Raw genomic sequence first — 16,062 nt, 5'->3', positions numbered from 1 at the left:
CCTGAACTCGAAAAGAAACTTCCTATGTGGTTATTCGCAAGAGCAGAAGCAGCAGCTAGCCCAAGTATATCTAGGCTCTTTCCATTTCTCTTCCCTGCCTTCCCTTTATGTGGCACACAGGGCACTGACAGCTACTCTGGCGAGGGTCCATCCCATCCAGTTCTCTCTTGTTTCACAGCTCCGATCCAGAAACCATACTGTCTCCTCCTTCCCAGAGCAGAACCTCACATTACTTGAGGTCTTTCTAAACTATCTAGTTCTTCTATCTCGGAAACAGACTACTTTACATGAATCTTTTTTCTTTTTCATTCAGCTATAATGTAATGTGACAGGAATGATGCTGCAAGCCTAGACTCCTACAAATAGGCACGTGGACGCATGAGACTCCAGAAGATGTGGCCAGCCTGGGGTATATAGCAAAACCCCTGTTTCAAGAAACAAACAAACAAAAATTCTTTGTTTCATTTTAGAAGCTTTTGTTTTGATTTGTAGTGTGCACTGCTGAAGATAGAACCCAGGATTTCATTCTTTTTAAACATCAATAATGAGAATTCCCATATATGTATTGCATTATAAATAATGTATATAATAACATAATAATACACCTCATAAATAATAAATATTCCATCCTGTATAGTATATATTTCACTTTTCAGCAGCTCACTCACCAAAGGGCACAAGGATACATTCATTGCCAGCTACTATGACCAATGCTGCTGTGAATGTGGTTTCCAAGGGTCTGTGTAGGCTCTGCTCCAAGTTCATCTAAGTGTTTACCCATAAGTGAAATGGGCACATTGGACTGCAAATCTATAGGTTGTTGGGGGTTTTGTTCATGTTTTTCACAGGAGCCAGGGCATGTTTTAAAGTCACAGGTAATACACAAGGTTATATTTTCTGCACATACTATCCTGTCCTTCCCAGCAACGGTTGTTTTGTTTAACAGCCTCAGATTTTAATACTAAAATCTCAGCAAAGAAGTAGATTTAGGCATTCTAGTTTCAAATACTTATTCTCCTTTTTGGTTACTTCTATTGTTACCTAAGGACTTCCTGTCACCCACATTCCTGTTTTGAAAAAAAAATAGGAAATGGTCGTTGAGGAGGATGTGTTTTCTCACTTCCCAGATTCAATTCACTGTTGTATAAGTCTGTGCACTTCTTATCTGATTACTGTGCCAAAGCAAAGTTTCCTCCATCAGCCGGCTCCATTGCTTCCCCAACCCAGTTCTAGAAACTCACGGTCAAAATACCCCCAGCTAAGTGCATGCTCTTGGCTTTGAACTGCTTGCTTGCTTCTCCCTGCAGCTGCTAGTCTGGGTGTTGGACACCTTGCCTCGCTTTGTGCCCTCAGCTTCTCATATGTGGTTGGGCAAACTCTTAGCTTGTAAACTACTGCCTGGTTGTCTCCTCTTTTTTTCTTTTTCTTTTTTTTAATTTTTCATTTATTTAATGTATGTATGTTCTGCTACATTTACAACTGCCTGCCTGAAGAGGGCATCAGTTCCCCCTATAGATGGTTGTGAGCCACCATGTGGTTGATGGGAATTGAACTCAGGACCTCTGGAAGAGCAGCCAGTGCTCTAAACCTCTGAGCCACTTCACCAGCCCCCTGGTTGTCTCCTCTTATTTACAACTTTGACACTTTGGGAGAGAATGGGTTAGAACCCTGAGGCAAATCCTTTCTTCCAAGAGAGCTGAGCTTGGAGAAACTCGGTCTTCCAGTTCTACGTAGCTCGAGGCGGGAAGGCATCACACTATAAGTGCGCATGCGTACTATAAATGCACACGCGTACCTTGAAGGCTGGGCTTTTCTCAGCAAGCTCAGAGGCTCTCGTGAGATTTCACTCTTAGTCTCGCTCTTCTGCCCCTTCCCCCACAAGACACACGTTTTCCCTCCGAAAAGCCACACCCGGAAGCGTGTCACTCAATCTCCACAACATCATGCGTGCCCTTTGCAATCTGCGCAGTCCCCGGCATAGCACATATGCACATTCTAGCCCTCCAATCTCTAGGGTTGTGTGAATGTGCCTCCCCACCGATCCAATCCCTAAGAACAGAAGACCTCTAGACAATCGAAATTGCAGCATCAAATGCATCACAGCGCATACAGTCACACACTTTATGTGTCTCCTAGCCTGTCCAATCCCCCACTGTCCTGCCTGTCACAGCCGTTCAATGCACAGGGATAGGATCCCTTAGTCCAATTTGCAGCTCCAAATCATCACAGCCCATCCAGTCACAAACCTTGGGCATGGTCTAACCTGTCCAATCACCAGTGTAGTGCTCCTGCAACTTATCCAATCCCCATCGTCATACATGTCACAAGCTGTCCAATCATCAGCCCGTGAACGTCATAGTCGCTACAAGCCCCTTGCGCTGGCCTCTCAACGCTTGGGGCAGAACCGTTGGTGGTGGCGCAGTGAGAGGACGGCCCAACTGTCATCTTGCAGAGTAGACCCCCGAGAGAGCTCTAAGCGCCTAAAGTTTCAAAGACACCTTTAAAATGGACCATCCCCGCAAGTTTGAACACCAGGACATCAGCTACCAGAGCCTCGGAATTGATACGTCTTCAGAAAAAGCTAAAGGTTGGTACTTGGGCTGCAATAGAGAAATCGGTGGGCACGCCTCCCCAAAGAAACCTCTGGGGGATTTTAGAGGGTATACCCCCCAAGGAAAAAAAAAAAGTTTTGTGACGTACACAAGTGGATAAGAGAGTAGAGACCGCCACAAGTGCTACTACTCCTTGCTTGTGGCCTTTGGATGTCAGGGGTCTGAATGCCTTTAGGTTTTTCTATCTGCCTCTTCGCATCTTCTCTCTTTATCCTTTTCAGAAGTGATGCCACCTATGATCAGTGTTGAGGGAGGAAATGATGGTGGTGACCAACTTTGGCCTAAATCTGATTTGGGAAGAGCGACAGGAGAAGACAGTAGTTTTGTGGGTGCAGGAGCGTCCGGAGGCAAAAACAAGGGCTACGGTGACCAGGACCAGCCAACTCTACCTGCAGAAACCAGGATCCAACATTTGCAGGACGATGCTGACATAATCATGATCTGCAGAGCCTTCAGCCAGCTGAAACTTGAAGATCTGGACCACGTCTTCCAACGCACTCAGTTCCCCAACATCTTTGTGAGGTAAACCACTTGCTCTAGGGGGCTTGAAATCTGGGGACCCCTTGGGTTTCCTTCCCTTCCCTCCATAGTCACAGGCTGTAGGAGACCCATTTGGTGGGCCCTATCATCTTTGCTAAGCTTCAGTGTCCCCAGCTCTTAGGGTCCTAGCACAGAGACAGGAGGGTCACCACCAGTTGACTATTATTTCATTTTACCTATCACAAAATCTTGAACATGTGTTGTATTATTCCCCTCAGAAACGAAGTTGGAATGCCGACAAGTGTTGAACCTGAAGCTGAATCCGTTGGGCACAGTGAACCGGAAGAGATGCTCAAGCAGTCATTCTAAAAGGTGCAACAAGACGTTTCACAGTTTTCTCCTTGTTACCTGCCCCATGTTTGTGAAATTTAATAAATTTTGGGAGGAGTTGAAAAAGGAATAAGCTAGCTTCCCATTTTATTCCCTATCTGATATTTGCAAAGTGAATGTTAAAATTGGCATTTGGGGGTAATAAACAAAATTGAGTAAACTTCTAATGGGAATCTCACCCAAAGAATTGTAAGCTACTAATGGAAAAAGAAAAAGACAAGGAACCAACCTGCACCTCCTGTTTACTGTGTAAGAGTAAATAAAATTTAACTGTGTGTAGCAGTGTTGTTGCTTAGGGAATACTTCTGGGTGGGTGGAAGTGAGTTCAGTACCCAAGGCTTAACTTTATGATTCCAATAATCATTTTTTAAAACAAGTCGGGAGAGATAACTCAACAGTCAAGAGGATCCAGATTCAAATTCCAGAATGTAACATGATGGCTCCCAACGACCTTTACCTCCGGTTTCAGATTTGACACTCTTCCGGTTTCCCTGTGCATATGGTCCATCCACACAGGCAAGAAATCCATATATGCATTTTTAGATTAAAGCATAAAGACTTAGCAAATTGAACAAATTTAGGTTGTGGTGTTGAGATAAAAGGACAATTTAACCAAACACAGTATATAAGCAATTAAATACATATTTAGCTCTGATGAAGATATCTCAAAAGTCAAAATACCTGACTGTCCTATTTTTAGCCTATAGTAATGTAGTATGAAAAGTCCTAACCCTAGATTTTAATTTTTCTAAAATAGTTATGTCATCTTAAGACACTGCCAGAATAATTGGCATGGTTGTTGGTAAAACATTTACAAATTGGAATTTTTTCTAAAATTGGAACAAAGAACAATCTAGGAGCTGGTGGCTCAGAGGATATAGGTGCTTGCTACAAAAGCATAAAACCCTGAGTTCAATTCCAGAATAAAAGAGAAAAAAATCCAAGAAAGTTGTCCTCTGACCTTCACAGTATGCACTCAGAACACATACAATCATTTAAAAAAAACAGTTAGGAGTAGAGAAATGGTTTCATACTTATGAGCAAGTTATATTGCTGCTGCAGAGAACTCTGGTTCAAAGTACTAAGGTCATGTGGCTCATGGCCCCTTGCAACTCTCCAGAAAATCTGATGCCTTTGAACTCCAAGGGCTTCTACACTGTTGTGCACATACACGCTCCCACACATGCGCACATCTAGAATAAAGGATAGCAGTAAAATGAATGGCTCAGCTACATACCTTGAAGATTAGGGCACAATTTGAACTCTGAATATTTTTCCCAGACATTTCTGGTGCTATTTTTGGGCTTTTTTCCCCCCTCTCTGTTTTGTTTGAGGCAGGCTTGTTACCATAGCCCTAGCCTCTGATGTATTCACTACGTTTCCCAGACTGGACTAGGAATACACAGCAATCAGTACTCCTTTCTGAGGTCCCGAGATTTATTGCCCTACCTGTACTGTAGCACTGTGTGCTGTGTTTATTAGGTTTCCTCCATAGAGTGTGTTGTGTGCGGTTATGGGAAGAAACTGCCGATCTGGTGGTGGGTATTAGTGAATTTTGGCCCAGTTTGATTAGGTAGCTTAGCTATTCCTAAGCTGGGGCTAGAGTGAAGGCTTCAAGGTTACAAGTGCTTGTTCCTCTTGCAGGGGATCCGAGTTCAATTTTCAGCTTCTGACAGATCACAAACACCCGTAATTCCAACTCCAGTGTGGCCCAGGCCCTCTTCTGGCCTCCTTTGGCACCAGGAAGCACATGCATTGGTTCTCTCTCTCTCTCTCTCTGTCTCTCTCTGTCTCTCTCTGTCTCTCTCTGTCTCTCTCTGTCTCTCTCTCTGTCTCTGTCTCTGTCTCTGTCTGTCTGTCTGTCTGTCTCTCTCTCTCTCTCTCTCTCTCTCTCTCACACACACACACACACACACACACACACACACACAATGTTCCTAAACTCTATAATCTGAAGTCTGAAAGCCTGAAAGCCATGTTAAGGAGCTCGGTAACTGTCCTGTTACAGCTACTCAGGGCAGAAGCTGTGGGCCCCACATGTCAAACCTTTTTTATAATTTTTTTTTTTTTTTAGTTCAACAAGTTTTGGAGAATGAATGACTCTTGGACATCCTCTAGAAAAACTTGTTTAATAGCCAACCTAGGATCAACAAAATGGCTCATTGGGTAAAGGACTTGTCAGTAGTCCTGACTACTTCAGTTAATTCCTGGGACATGGCTAGTGGAGAGAGCCTACTCCCGAGAGCTGTTCCCTTGCGTCCACACATTTGCTGTAGCATGTGTGTATGCGCACAAGCATACAAAAATAACTGTTTTTAATCCCAACAATCAAGACAGGGACAGGCAGGTTTCTGTGAATTTGTGGCCAGTCTGCCCTAAATGGTGAGTTCCAGGATAGGCAGGGCTACACAGTGAGACACTGTCTTGAAAAATTAATGTCCAACCTGACCCTCTTGTCTATCTACTGCAGTCTGAAGATGGGATTTTCAACTAGGAGGCTGCTCCACTTCGTATCATTTCCATCACGGGGCACATTATGCCATATGCAACGTCCCCACAATTCCAAATGATGAGAGGGAGAAAGAGAGACTCTCTCTCTCTCTCTCTCTCTCTCTCTCTCTCTCTCTCTCTCTCTCTCTCAAAGAGGATAGAGTTGGGCTCAGTTGGTAGAGTGCCCAATGTGCACACAACCCTAGGTTCAATCCCCAGCAGAAACTCAGTATGGTTGTACACACAAGCAATACCCAGAAGTCAGGAGGTGGAAACAAATGAGCCAAAAGTTTGATGTCATCATATGCTACAAAAGCCAGTTAGTTCTACACCAGCCCAGGACATATGAGACCCTATCTTTAAAGAAAAAAAAAAAACTGTGTAACATTGTGACTTATGCATATAATTGCATCACTTTGGAAGTGGAAGCAGGAGAAACAAGAATTCAAGGTCCTTTTCAACCTAGGCTAGAGGGAAGTGTCTCAAAGGGGGTGGGCAAAAGCAAACATGGCAAAGGAGAGACAAGGCTGTAAGCTTGTTCCACAACTTAATTGAATAGAGGGCGTTCAGAACTTCCCTAAAATAGTTACCATGTAGCAGAGGATGGCTGACAATGGGAGGAGAGGCCCTTGGTATTGCAAAGATCATATGCCCCAGTACAGGGGAATGCCAGGGCCAGGAAGCGAGAGTGGGTGTGGGGGGAGCAGGGGAGAGGAATAGGGGGCTTTGGGGATAGCATTTGAAATTTAAATGAAGAAAATATCTAATAAAAATGCCTTTAAATAAAAAAAGAAAGAAAGAAAGAAGTTTCTATGCCTAGGCAAGTGGGGAAGTTGGCCCTGAGGGGTGTGAGGGTGGTGAGCTGACCCAGCCTCTTGACAGCTGCAGCACTCCAGAGAGTGACCTTTCACCTCGCCTCAGCAGTGTGCTAGAGCTTGTGACACGGGCAAGGTTGAACCGACCCCAAGGGAATGAGAACTCAAAAGTTGTCCCTGCCCCTTGTCAGGGCAAATTGCATGGATGCAGGAGAGCTGTCAGACTGACCAACTCAGCTACCAACCAGACGCAGGGCCAGGGCTTTCAGTCAGCCCACCCCAACATCTAACCCATCTGTCAAGTGTTGGAATACATGAAGAGGCTGGTCCTGCAGATCCAAAGCTGTAAGGTCTCCATGACACAGGGCAACAGCAGGGTATCTGAGAAGTGTCCCCATGAGGATCCAGTATTGTTGGTGTAGCAGCAGCCAGAGGCTTGAACTAGACCTTACAGTGACATTTGCTAGTGAAGATGTGTGGAAAAAAAGGTATAGTATAACACACACTACAGCTTCCACAATAAGTTGTGTTTTTTGTTGTTGTTTGTGGGGTTGTTTTCTTTTGTTTTCCAGGGGAGGTTGCAAAGGCAGAGGACGGATATGAAGGGAGGAGGAGATGGGTGGGATTGGAGTGCATGATGTGAAATCAAAGGAACTCACACAATATGTACTCTCTGATAAGTGGATATTAGCCCAGAAACTTAGGATACACAAGATATAAGATACAATTTGCTAAACGCATGAAACTCAAGAAGAACGAAGACCAAAGTGTGGACACTGTGCCCCTTCCTAGAAATGGGAACAAAACACCCATGGAAGGAGTTACAGAGACACTGTTTGGAGCTGTGACGAAAGGATGGACCATCTAGTGGTTGCCATATCCAGGGATCCATCCCATAATCAGCTTCCAAACGCTGACACCATTGCATACACTAGAAAGATTTTGCTGAAAGGACCCAGATATAGCTGTCTCTTGTGAGGCTATGCCGGGGCCTAGCAAACACAGAAGTGGATGCTCACAGTTAGCTATTGGATGGGTCACAGGGCCCCCAATGGAGGAGCTAGAGAAATTACCCAAGGAGATAAAGGGAACTGCAACCCTATAGGTGGAACAACAATATGAACTAACCAGTACCCCGGAGCTCTTGTCTCTAGCTGCATATGTATCAAAAGATGGCCTAGTCAGCCATCACTGGAAAGAGAGGCCCTTTGGACTTGCAAACTTTATATGCCCCAGTACAGGGGAACGCCAGGGCCAAAAAGTGGGAGTGGGTGGGTAGGAGATTGGGGGGGTGGGTATGGGGGACTTTTGGGATAGCATTGGAAATGTAAACAAGGAAAATACCTAATAAAAAAAGGGTTCTTTTTAAAAGCAGGTTCTCAAAAGTATAATTTCACAATGTACAGCTTCATTTACTGACACTGCGTGTTCAATACAGTAAAACAGTCGCGATTGTCATCATATACCAGGTTTGCTTTAAGAATCAGAAGGTCCAGAGCAGGGGGAGGGTATAGGGGACTTTTGAAATGTAAATGAAGAAAAATATCTAATAAAAAAGGAAAAAAAGAATCAGAAGATCACAATAGAGTCTGACTCAGAGGACATGAATTAATGCTGGGAAATATGCCCACATTTCCCAGGGCTCCCTGATACCATCCTTGCTCTGGAGACTGATCGAAGATAGGGTGCTTCTGAAGTCACGCATGCTACCTGTGCCATTTATGCCTTTTCTCTCTGGCCCCCTTCACTCTTGCTTTCCTTTGCCCTGGCCCCGGTTTGCCTGGAATGGGCCCTTGTCATCAGCAGTCAATTTTTAGCGCTGTTTGTTTACGATTTACTATGATCCAGGATCTCAGCCAATGGAATCCTAGAAATCCTTATGTAACCCAGATTGGCCTTAAATTTAGGATCTTCCTGACTCAGCCTCCTGAGTGCTATAATTAGAAGTTAGTGCAACTATACCCATCTTTCAGGGATTTTGTTTGGCTGTTTGGCTGTGTTGTTGTTATTATTATTATTATTACATTTCAATTCATGCACAATATTTAAAACACATGCCAAAAGTCCAAAGAGTCATGTATTGTGTTTCTTTCTAAAATGTTACACCAATTATATTCCAGCTTCAATCTTGGTGGCAAATTTTCCTGTATAGGAGCTCATATAGGATCATGTTCTAATACTGATAGCCCTTTATTTAACACCAACTGATTCACAATGTTATAGCATCCTCACTACTGTTGGAGTGAGGCTGAGATGGGGTAGGTCGTGTGCTCTGATGGAGATGCAGCAGCAGTATTAAGGGAACTAAAGCTTCTTTCTTGTGTACAGCACCAAGGAGGAAGCAGGTTAACTAATCTCAGTAGTGGGTCTCTGTAGGAGAGCCATCTCTGGCTGCGCTCATACAGGACACAGGGGTTTTAGCTAAAGGTCAATGTTCATAAGCATCATACTTAGACTAGGGAATGCAATCCCATGGTTCTGAAGCCTTGGCCTCTCTGATATGGCCATGCTCGCGTCAATAACACATTCATATAGGGGTACACTTGCTCACCACACTTTGCAGTCTAGGATATAAAACTAACTGCCCTTTATGGAGTGTTAAGCCAATACCCAAGAAAGCCATAGTATCCTGTGATTTAATATCTCAGTTGGAGAAAAACAAGCCAGGCATGATGGCATGTGCCTTTAATCCTAGTATAAGAGAGGCAAAGGCAGGCAGATCTATGTGAGTTTAAGGCCACCTTGGTCTACTGAGTGAGTGTCAGGCCAACCAGGGCTACATAGGGAGACGCTGTCTCAAAAGAAAAAAAAAAATGGGATGGTCTTGCATCTTTAAAAAAACATTTATGAGCTAATCATGGTTGCGCACACTTTAATCCCAGTACTCAGGGGACAGAGATAGACTTATCTTTCTATGAGTTTGAGGCCAGCCTGGTCTATACAACCAATTCCATCCCATCCAAGGCTACATATTGATATTTAATTCACACATACACACACACAAGTATATGGGGGAGTTGGGATGGGGCGTTGAAGCAATGGCTCAGTGATTAAGAGCCTTTTGCAGAGGACCTGAATTTGGTTCCCAACACCCATGGCAGGCAGCTCACAACCTGTTACAGTTGGTTAACTGTAACTCCAGCTCCAAAGGATCCCATACCCTCCTTTGGCCCCCAAGGGCAACCAAATACATGTGGCATTCATTCACATAGACACACACACACATATACACATAATTTTTTTATTAAAAAGTAACATATCATTTACATTTTTAAATGGCACTAGCTGGGATTCCTTCCTTTTAAAAATTGTTGGGCTGGAGAGATGGCTCAGCGGCTAAGAGCACTGACTACTCTTCCAGGGGTCCTGAGTTCAATTCCCAGCAACCACATGGTGGCTCACAACCATCTGTAATGGGAATCTGATGCCTCTTCTGGGGTGTCTGATGACAGGGACAGTGTACTCATATACATAAGATAAATAAATAAACCTTTTTAAAATGTTTCTAGAAATACTTTTAAAAAACACATTTACTGTTACTGGGAACCAGGGATGACTACTCATGCATAGCTTATAGCTGATTGAAAGCCTTTATTCCATCTTGTGGGATATACTCAGATATTTGAGATTGAAGTAAAATGTTTAGTATTCATGGTAAGGGTTTTTTGGAGGCAAAAACCATATCTTGATATCTTGCGCAGGAGCTTCAGGGGCAGGGGGAGGGGTATCACAAGCAAGCAGTTTAACAGAAGCTAAAATAAGCAGTTAGCTGGAGGGAACAGAAGTGGAGTTCTGTACAAGGAAAAAGTTTAACGGAAACAAGAATAAGCAGTTATCTGGAGAAGGCAGTTTAACAGAAGCTAAGACAAGCAGTTAGCTGGAAGGGGCAGGAAGTGGGGTTCTACACAAGCAAGCAGTTTAAACATTAGCTAAAATAAGTGGTTAGCTGGAGGGGGCAAGGCATATTGTGTACAAGCAAGAAGTTTAACAGAAGCTTTAAAAAATTCAGTTATCTGGAGCAGGGGTGCTCTGCACAAGCAGGCAGTTTAACAGAAGCTGGGGAATCTTGACCATGGGATTACCCAGAATAGAGCTGGGTAATTTTCCATGGTACTTCCCATCAAGGCGATCAAATGCTAGTCAAACCTAAAGTGGCCTCAGCAAGAATACAAGACAGGCTGGAGAGATGGCTCAGAAGTTAAAAGCACTGACTGCTCTGCCAATAGGTTCTGAGTTCAATTCCCAGCAACCACATGGTGGCTCACAACCATCTGTAATGGGATCCGATGCCCTCTTCTAATGTGTGTGATGACAGCCACAGTGTACTCATATACATAAAATTAATAATTCTAGAAAAGAAGAAGAATACAAGACAGAGGATCTTCTATACTGTCTTGCTCTGTATATTATAAGTAATTAAAATAGCCCTCTGGATATTGGACAATAAGGGAGACAGGGACCACTGACAGACATGGCAAGTGGCTCATCAAACATAGCTTCCTTCTCTTTTCTATCAGAAGTTGGATTTGCATTGATTTCAGTTTCTCCATTTTCTGCGGGGAAATTTTCTTTAGTTTTTGGGTTAACCACTTCAGCCTGTGTATCTGTGTGTGCACGTGCTAACATAGCAGGAGTTGATTCTCTCTTTCCACCAAGTGGCTTGTCCCAGTTTGAGATATGGGGCATGCTGTGTTAGTAACAATAGGGGTTATACTCATACTTGCCTTTTTACTTATTTTGTGGGCACGTGTGTGAGTGTGGGCATGCAGCAGAGGCTGTGTGGAGGTCAGAAGACAATTTGGGAGAACTGATTCTGTCCACTATGTGTGGGTCCTGGGGATTGAACTCAAGTCCTCAGCTTTGGCATCAAGTGCCTTTACCTGTTGAGTCATCTCTTCAGCTCATAGAATCTGTATTCTAAAAACACAAGACTAGAAGAACTTGGTGCTAGCCTTGGGTTTGACCTTTGAACTTGACAGCTGTCATGCAGAGAAGTCGGACACTTTTTAGAAGACATTCTTGATACATTTGTTTTGTTTCGCTTTTGCTTTCAAACACACTTTCTCCAGTTTCTTTGCTATCCCCCTTTCTTTATTAATTGTCTGATCTTAGCACTGTATTTTGTCCTGTAATTTATTTTGGTCAATAAGACTACTTATTCCCACAAGCTCCAGTAATTTTTATTTGATTTTTTTAAAAACATTTTTGGTTGGTCAGCAGTGGTTGATGCACCATAGGTAAATAATGAAATGTGTGTCCATTAGCAACCACCACGGGGCCAGCAAGACAACCTTCAAGAGTACCTGAACTAAGTCTGTTACATTCTTTACAAGACACACACATACTCACACACACATACCACGGGATATAAAGCATGAAATTATTGGCCTCATCCCTGCCTGGGTCCTATGACAAGGCAGTTAAAGGGCAAAACCTGCCGGGGCTGTTTTCTAGGTCTCTCCCTTGGGTTCTCAGCCGGGCAGTAGCCAGCCAGTAAGGAAAGCCAGGGCAGTGCTCGCTCTCCCTGGGCAGAATAAGCTTAAAGAAAATAGTTGGCTTCTTATTAGAGAAGTATTTACAGAGAAGGTAAGTGGCTCATCTGGACCTAAGGAAAGTCATCCTAGGAGCTCCCAGGGGAGGGGAAGTGCCAGCACAGGTAACAGGTGAGTTCACACGCGTTTCCCAAACCACTCTTCCAGAAGAATGGAGGATCAGCCTTAAGGAGCCAGGCCCAGGGGGCCGCGGGGGTGGGGTGGGGCATGTCAGGTCCTTTCTGCCTCCACATGGCTGTTCTCTCCTTCAGGAGTCAGTCAACCCACAGAGTTCAAGGCCTGGAACGTCTCCCTCAGGTTTCTAGCTCTACCCTGTTTGTATCTGCTGAGTCCCTTGGACTGTCTTCTTTGGACTGGTGCTCTACAGACTCCTGGCAACCTTGGCCTTGTCCCTTCAAAGCCACTGGGGAACTTGCTTCCTGTCGCTTATTTGTTTTTAAGTGCATGAGTGCTCTGACTGAACGTATGACTCTGCACCGCTTATATGCCTGGTATCAGAGGAGGCCAGAAGACGGCATCAGATGCCCTGGAACTGGAGTTACAGGGAGTTGTGAGCCATCATGCCTGATCTGGGAATCAAACCCTGTTCCTATACAAGAGTACCCATTGCTTTTAACCACTAAACCGCAACCCCAGCCCCTCCTATCGCATTTTTCTTAACAAAACAATTTTTATCTAAAAAAAGCAAAAATAAAAAAAAACTTTCATACAATAAATCCTCTCTATATTCTTTCCCCTCTGTCAATCCCTCCCAGCCCTCCCACCTCCTTACCCATACAATTTCATTTCTTTTTTTATCCTACCATAATTTTAATTCCTAATAGAGACATAATTTTAATTCCTAATCCTCTCACATGGCCAAATAGCCTGACCTAAGAGTTTAAAGACTTTCTAGTCACGTAGTGACCTAATATTATCAAAGTCCTTTGTATAGAATGAGGTCCAATTCATTATTTGAGAAGAAATCTGCCAATATCCTAGCAGAGTTTTAGGACTCATAAGTCTATATTGGTTAAGAAGTTGTCTTGGCTGATTTCTATCGCTGTGATAAAGATCATGGCCAAAAGCAAGTTGTGGAGGAACTGGTTGGTATGACTTACAAGTCCTGAGTCATAGTTCATTGAGGGACTGAAGCAGAAACCATGAAGGAGTACTGTTTACTGCCTGGCTCCCCATAGCTTGCTCAGCCTGATTTCTTATGCCATAAAGAACCACCTGCCTAGGGATTGTATTGCCCACGGTGGGCTGGGCTCCCCCGCTTCAAACTTTGAAGTTTGCAAAATTCTCCCACAATATTACCTATAAGCCAAACTTATTGGGCCTTTTTTTTTTCAATTAAGTTATCTCTTCCCAGATGACTATAATTTGTGTCTAGTAGGCTAAAACAAAACAAAACAAAACAAAAATCAATGAACTTAACCAGCACAGTATTCTGGGAAGATTTAAAAACGTAAGTATTTGGGGAGACTGCTGTGGTTTTTAAAGTATGAAGTTCAAGTTTTGAGAAGGTAAATGTCCTTTGGTGGATTTTGGTTTTGTTTGGATTTTTGTTTGTTTGTTTGTTTTGTTTGAGACTGTCTCATATTACTTTGACTGGCCTTGAACTCCAGTTCTTCCTGTCTCCAGTTCCAGAGTGCTGGGATTACATTCATGGGGTACTACATTCAAAAGCTCTTGCAATGTCATATAGGAAACTTTATGAGTTACAGAGACAAAGTTTGGAGCTGAGACAAAAGGATGGACCATCTAGAGACTGCTGCACCCGTGGATCCATCCCATAATCAGCCTCCAAACGCTGACACCATTGCATACACTAGCAAGATTTTGCTGAAAGGACCCAGATATAGCTGTCTCTTGTGAGACTATGCCGGGGCCTAGTAAACACATAAGTGGATGCTCACAGTCAGCTATTGGATGGATCACAGGGCCCCCATGGAGGAGCTAGAGAAAGCACCCAAGGAGCTAAAGGGGTCTGCAACCCTATAGGTGGAACAACAATATGAACTAACCAGTACTCCCAGAGATCGTGTCTCTAGCTGCATATGTATCAGAAGATGGCCTAGTCGGCCATCATTGGAAAGAGAGGCCCCTTGGTCTTGCAAAGTTTATATGCCCCAGTACAGGGTAACACCAGGGCCAAGAAGTGGGAGTGGGTGGGTAGGGGAGCAGGGTGGGGGGAGGGTATAGGGAACTTTTGGGATAGCATTTGAAATGTATATAAAGAAAATAATAAAAAAAAATTTTAATAAAAAAAGATTAACATACTAATAAATGGCTGTTTCTACAAAAAGAAAGAAAGAAAGAAAGAAAGAAAGAAAGAAAGAAAGAAAGAAAGAAAGAAAGAAAGAAAGAAAGAAAGAAAGAAACTTTATGCCAATAGGCCTGGCATGCCTGAGGACTCTGTCCTTGGCCTTGCCCTTGCTAGACAAGAGCTCTACCACTGAACTGATTCTATTCTGCATCTCTTAACTCATTCTTGCTATAACTGTAAAGGAGCTCCTAATGCAAGTGTACACAGATAGAGTGAGTCTCCCTAAAGCTAGACACAGTGGCACAAGCCTGTCATCCAGAACTCGAGAGGGAAATATGGGAGGCTCATGTATTTCAGGCCAGCCTCCACTTCATAGCAAGTTCAAGGCCAACTGGGCCTGGTAAATGCAAAATGCTGACGTCATTACCTGACGTCATCTACTAAAGTGTTGGTAGCTTTCTTGGGATGCATGCAGCTTATGGGCTGCAAGTTGGGCACACTTAGTTTAGCACTCAATAAATAAATAAATATATAAATAAATAAATAAATTTCCCCTAACCTTCGTTCTGTCAACCTCTGTTTCCACGATCCAGATTCCTGCCTGTCCTTTAGGTGTCCTTTCCTGGGCAGTTTCATAGTCACGACGTAAAGAGTAAAAGCTAATTGAAACTGAATGTCCCTATAACGCACGCGAGATTACATCTGTGTTAGATTTACATGGCTCTTTTTCTCAGATCTGAGCTTCCTTAGGACTAAACTTTTGTAACCTCAAGTCCCACTTGCTGCCTGTACCTGCCTGTGTGTTCCTCTTTCTCCTTGGTGACAATATAAGAAACATGGGCTCTCATTAAACTGGTAGGGAAAAAAAACACTACGCCAATCAGAGGTGCAGAAGTGGGTGTGTTTTCACTTTGAAACTGAAGCAGGTGGATTTAACACTGTGTCGGAGCTGGCATTTGTATGCAGTTGACACAGTGGTAACAGAAATGTCAGAATGCAGTTTTGTTATTTTTTTTTTCTTGTAACACTCTTTCTGTGTTACCCAAGCTGGCCTTGAACGCCTAAACTCCAAAAGCTATGCTTCTGGATCAAGTGGCTCAGTTTTTCTTTCATATTTTTATTACATTTATTTGCTTATTTTACTGGTGTTTTGAGGTACCCACCAGAGAAGACTATCAAATATGGATTTAAAACAACAGGAAGTCTTTATTCTCTGGCAGACTGCTACACTGGGTGTTCAGGATCCCAGTGTAGCACCGAGCCTTTCTCAGGATAAGCTTTTAAATACAAAAACCGTGTCTTGGATTTTGACATATTTCAGTTAACAAGAACAGCCAGAAGCAGAACTACAGAAGCCAAAACCAAGGTCAGTCCATTTAGAGACTTTCCCAGAGCTACAGACTTCGATGAGTTAGGTCTTCTTTTTGTTTTGACAGGTAGTACTGTCTATGCGCTGAGTTTTATAGTCTGAA

At 43.4% G+C, this 16,062-nt stretch overlaps 1 protein-coding gene across 1 annotated transcript; it reads left to right on the top strand.

Moving 5' to 3' along the window:
- Positions 1 to 2,468: 2,468 nt before the first annotated feature.
- LOC110287406 (uncharacterized) lies at positions 2,469 to 3,495 on the top strand. The gene is made up of 3 exons (XM_021154040.2): positions 2,469 to 2,587; positions 2,834 to 3,134; positions 3,371 to 3,495. The coding sequence occupies exons 1-3, from the start codon at positions 2,506 to 2,508 to the stop codon at positions 3,459 to 3,461; spliced, it is 474 nt and encodes a 157-aa protein (XP_021009699.1). The 5' UTR covers positions 2,469 to 2,505; the 3' UTR covers positions 3,462 to 3,495.
- Positions 3,496 to 16,062: the final 12,567 nt, after the last annotated feature.

This window comes from Mus caroli, unplaced genomic scaffold, assembly GCF_978045245.1.
Source record: "Mus caroli unplaced genomic scaffold, Mus_caroli_1 scaffold_5, whole genome shotgun sequence".
In the NCBI taxonomy this organism is placed as follows: domain Eukaryota; kingdom Metazoa; phylum Chordata; class Mammalia; order Rodentia; family Muridae; genus Mus; species Mus caroli.
Note: the sequence above shows the minus strand (reverse complement) of the source record. Positions and strands in the feature narration are given on the sequence as shown.

What these genes read in the sequence shown, in the direction of transcription:
- LOC110287406 (XM_021154040.2), top strand. Translation starts at nt 2,506, where the DNA reads ATGGACCATCCCCGCAAGTTTGAACACCAGGACATCAGCTACCAGAGC. An exon ending in GTCTTCAGAAAAAGCTAAAG is followed by an intron (nt 2,588 to 2,833) that starts GTTGGTACTTGG and finishes TATCCTTTTCAG; the next exon opens with AAGTGATGCCACCTATGATC. An exon ending in TTCCCCAACATCTTTGTGAG is followed by an intron (nt 3,135 to 3,370) that starts GTAAACCACTTG and finishes TATTCCCCTCAG; the next exon opens with AAACGAAGTTGGAATGCCGA.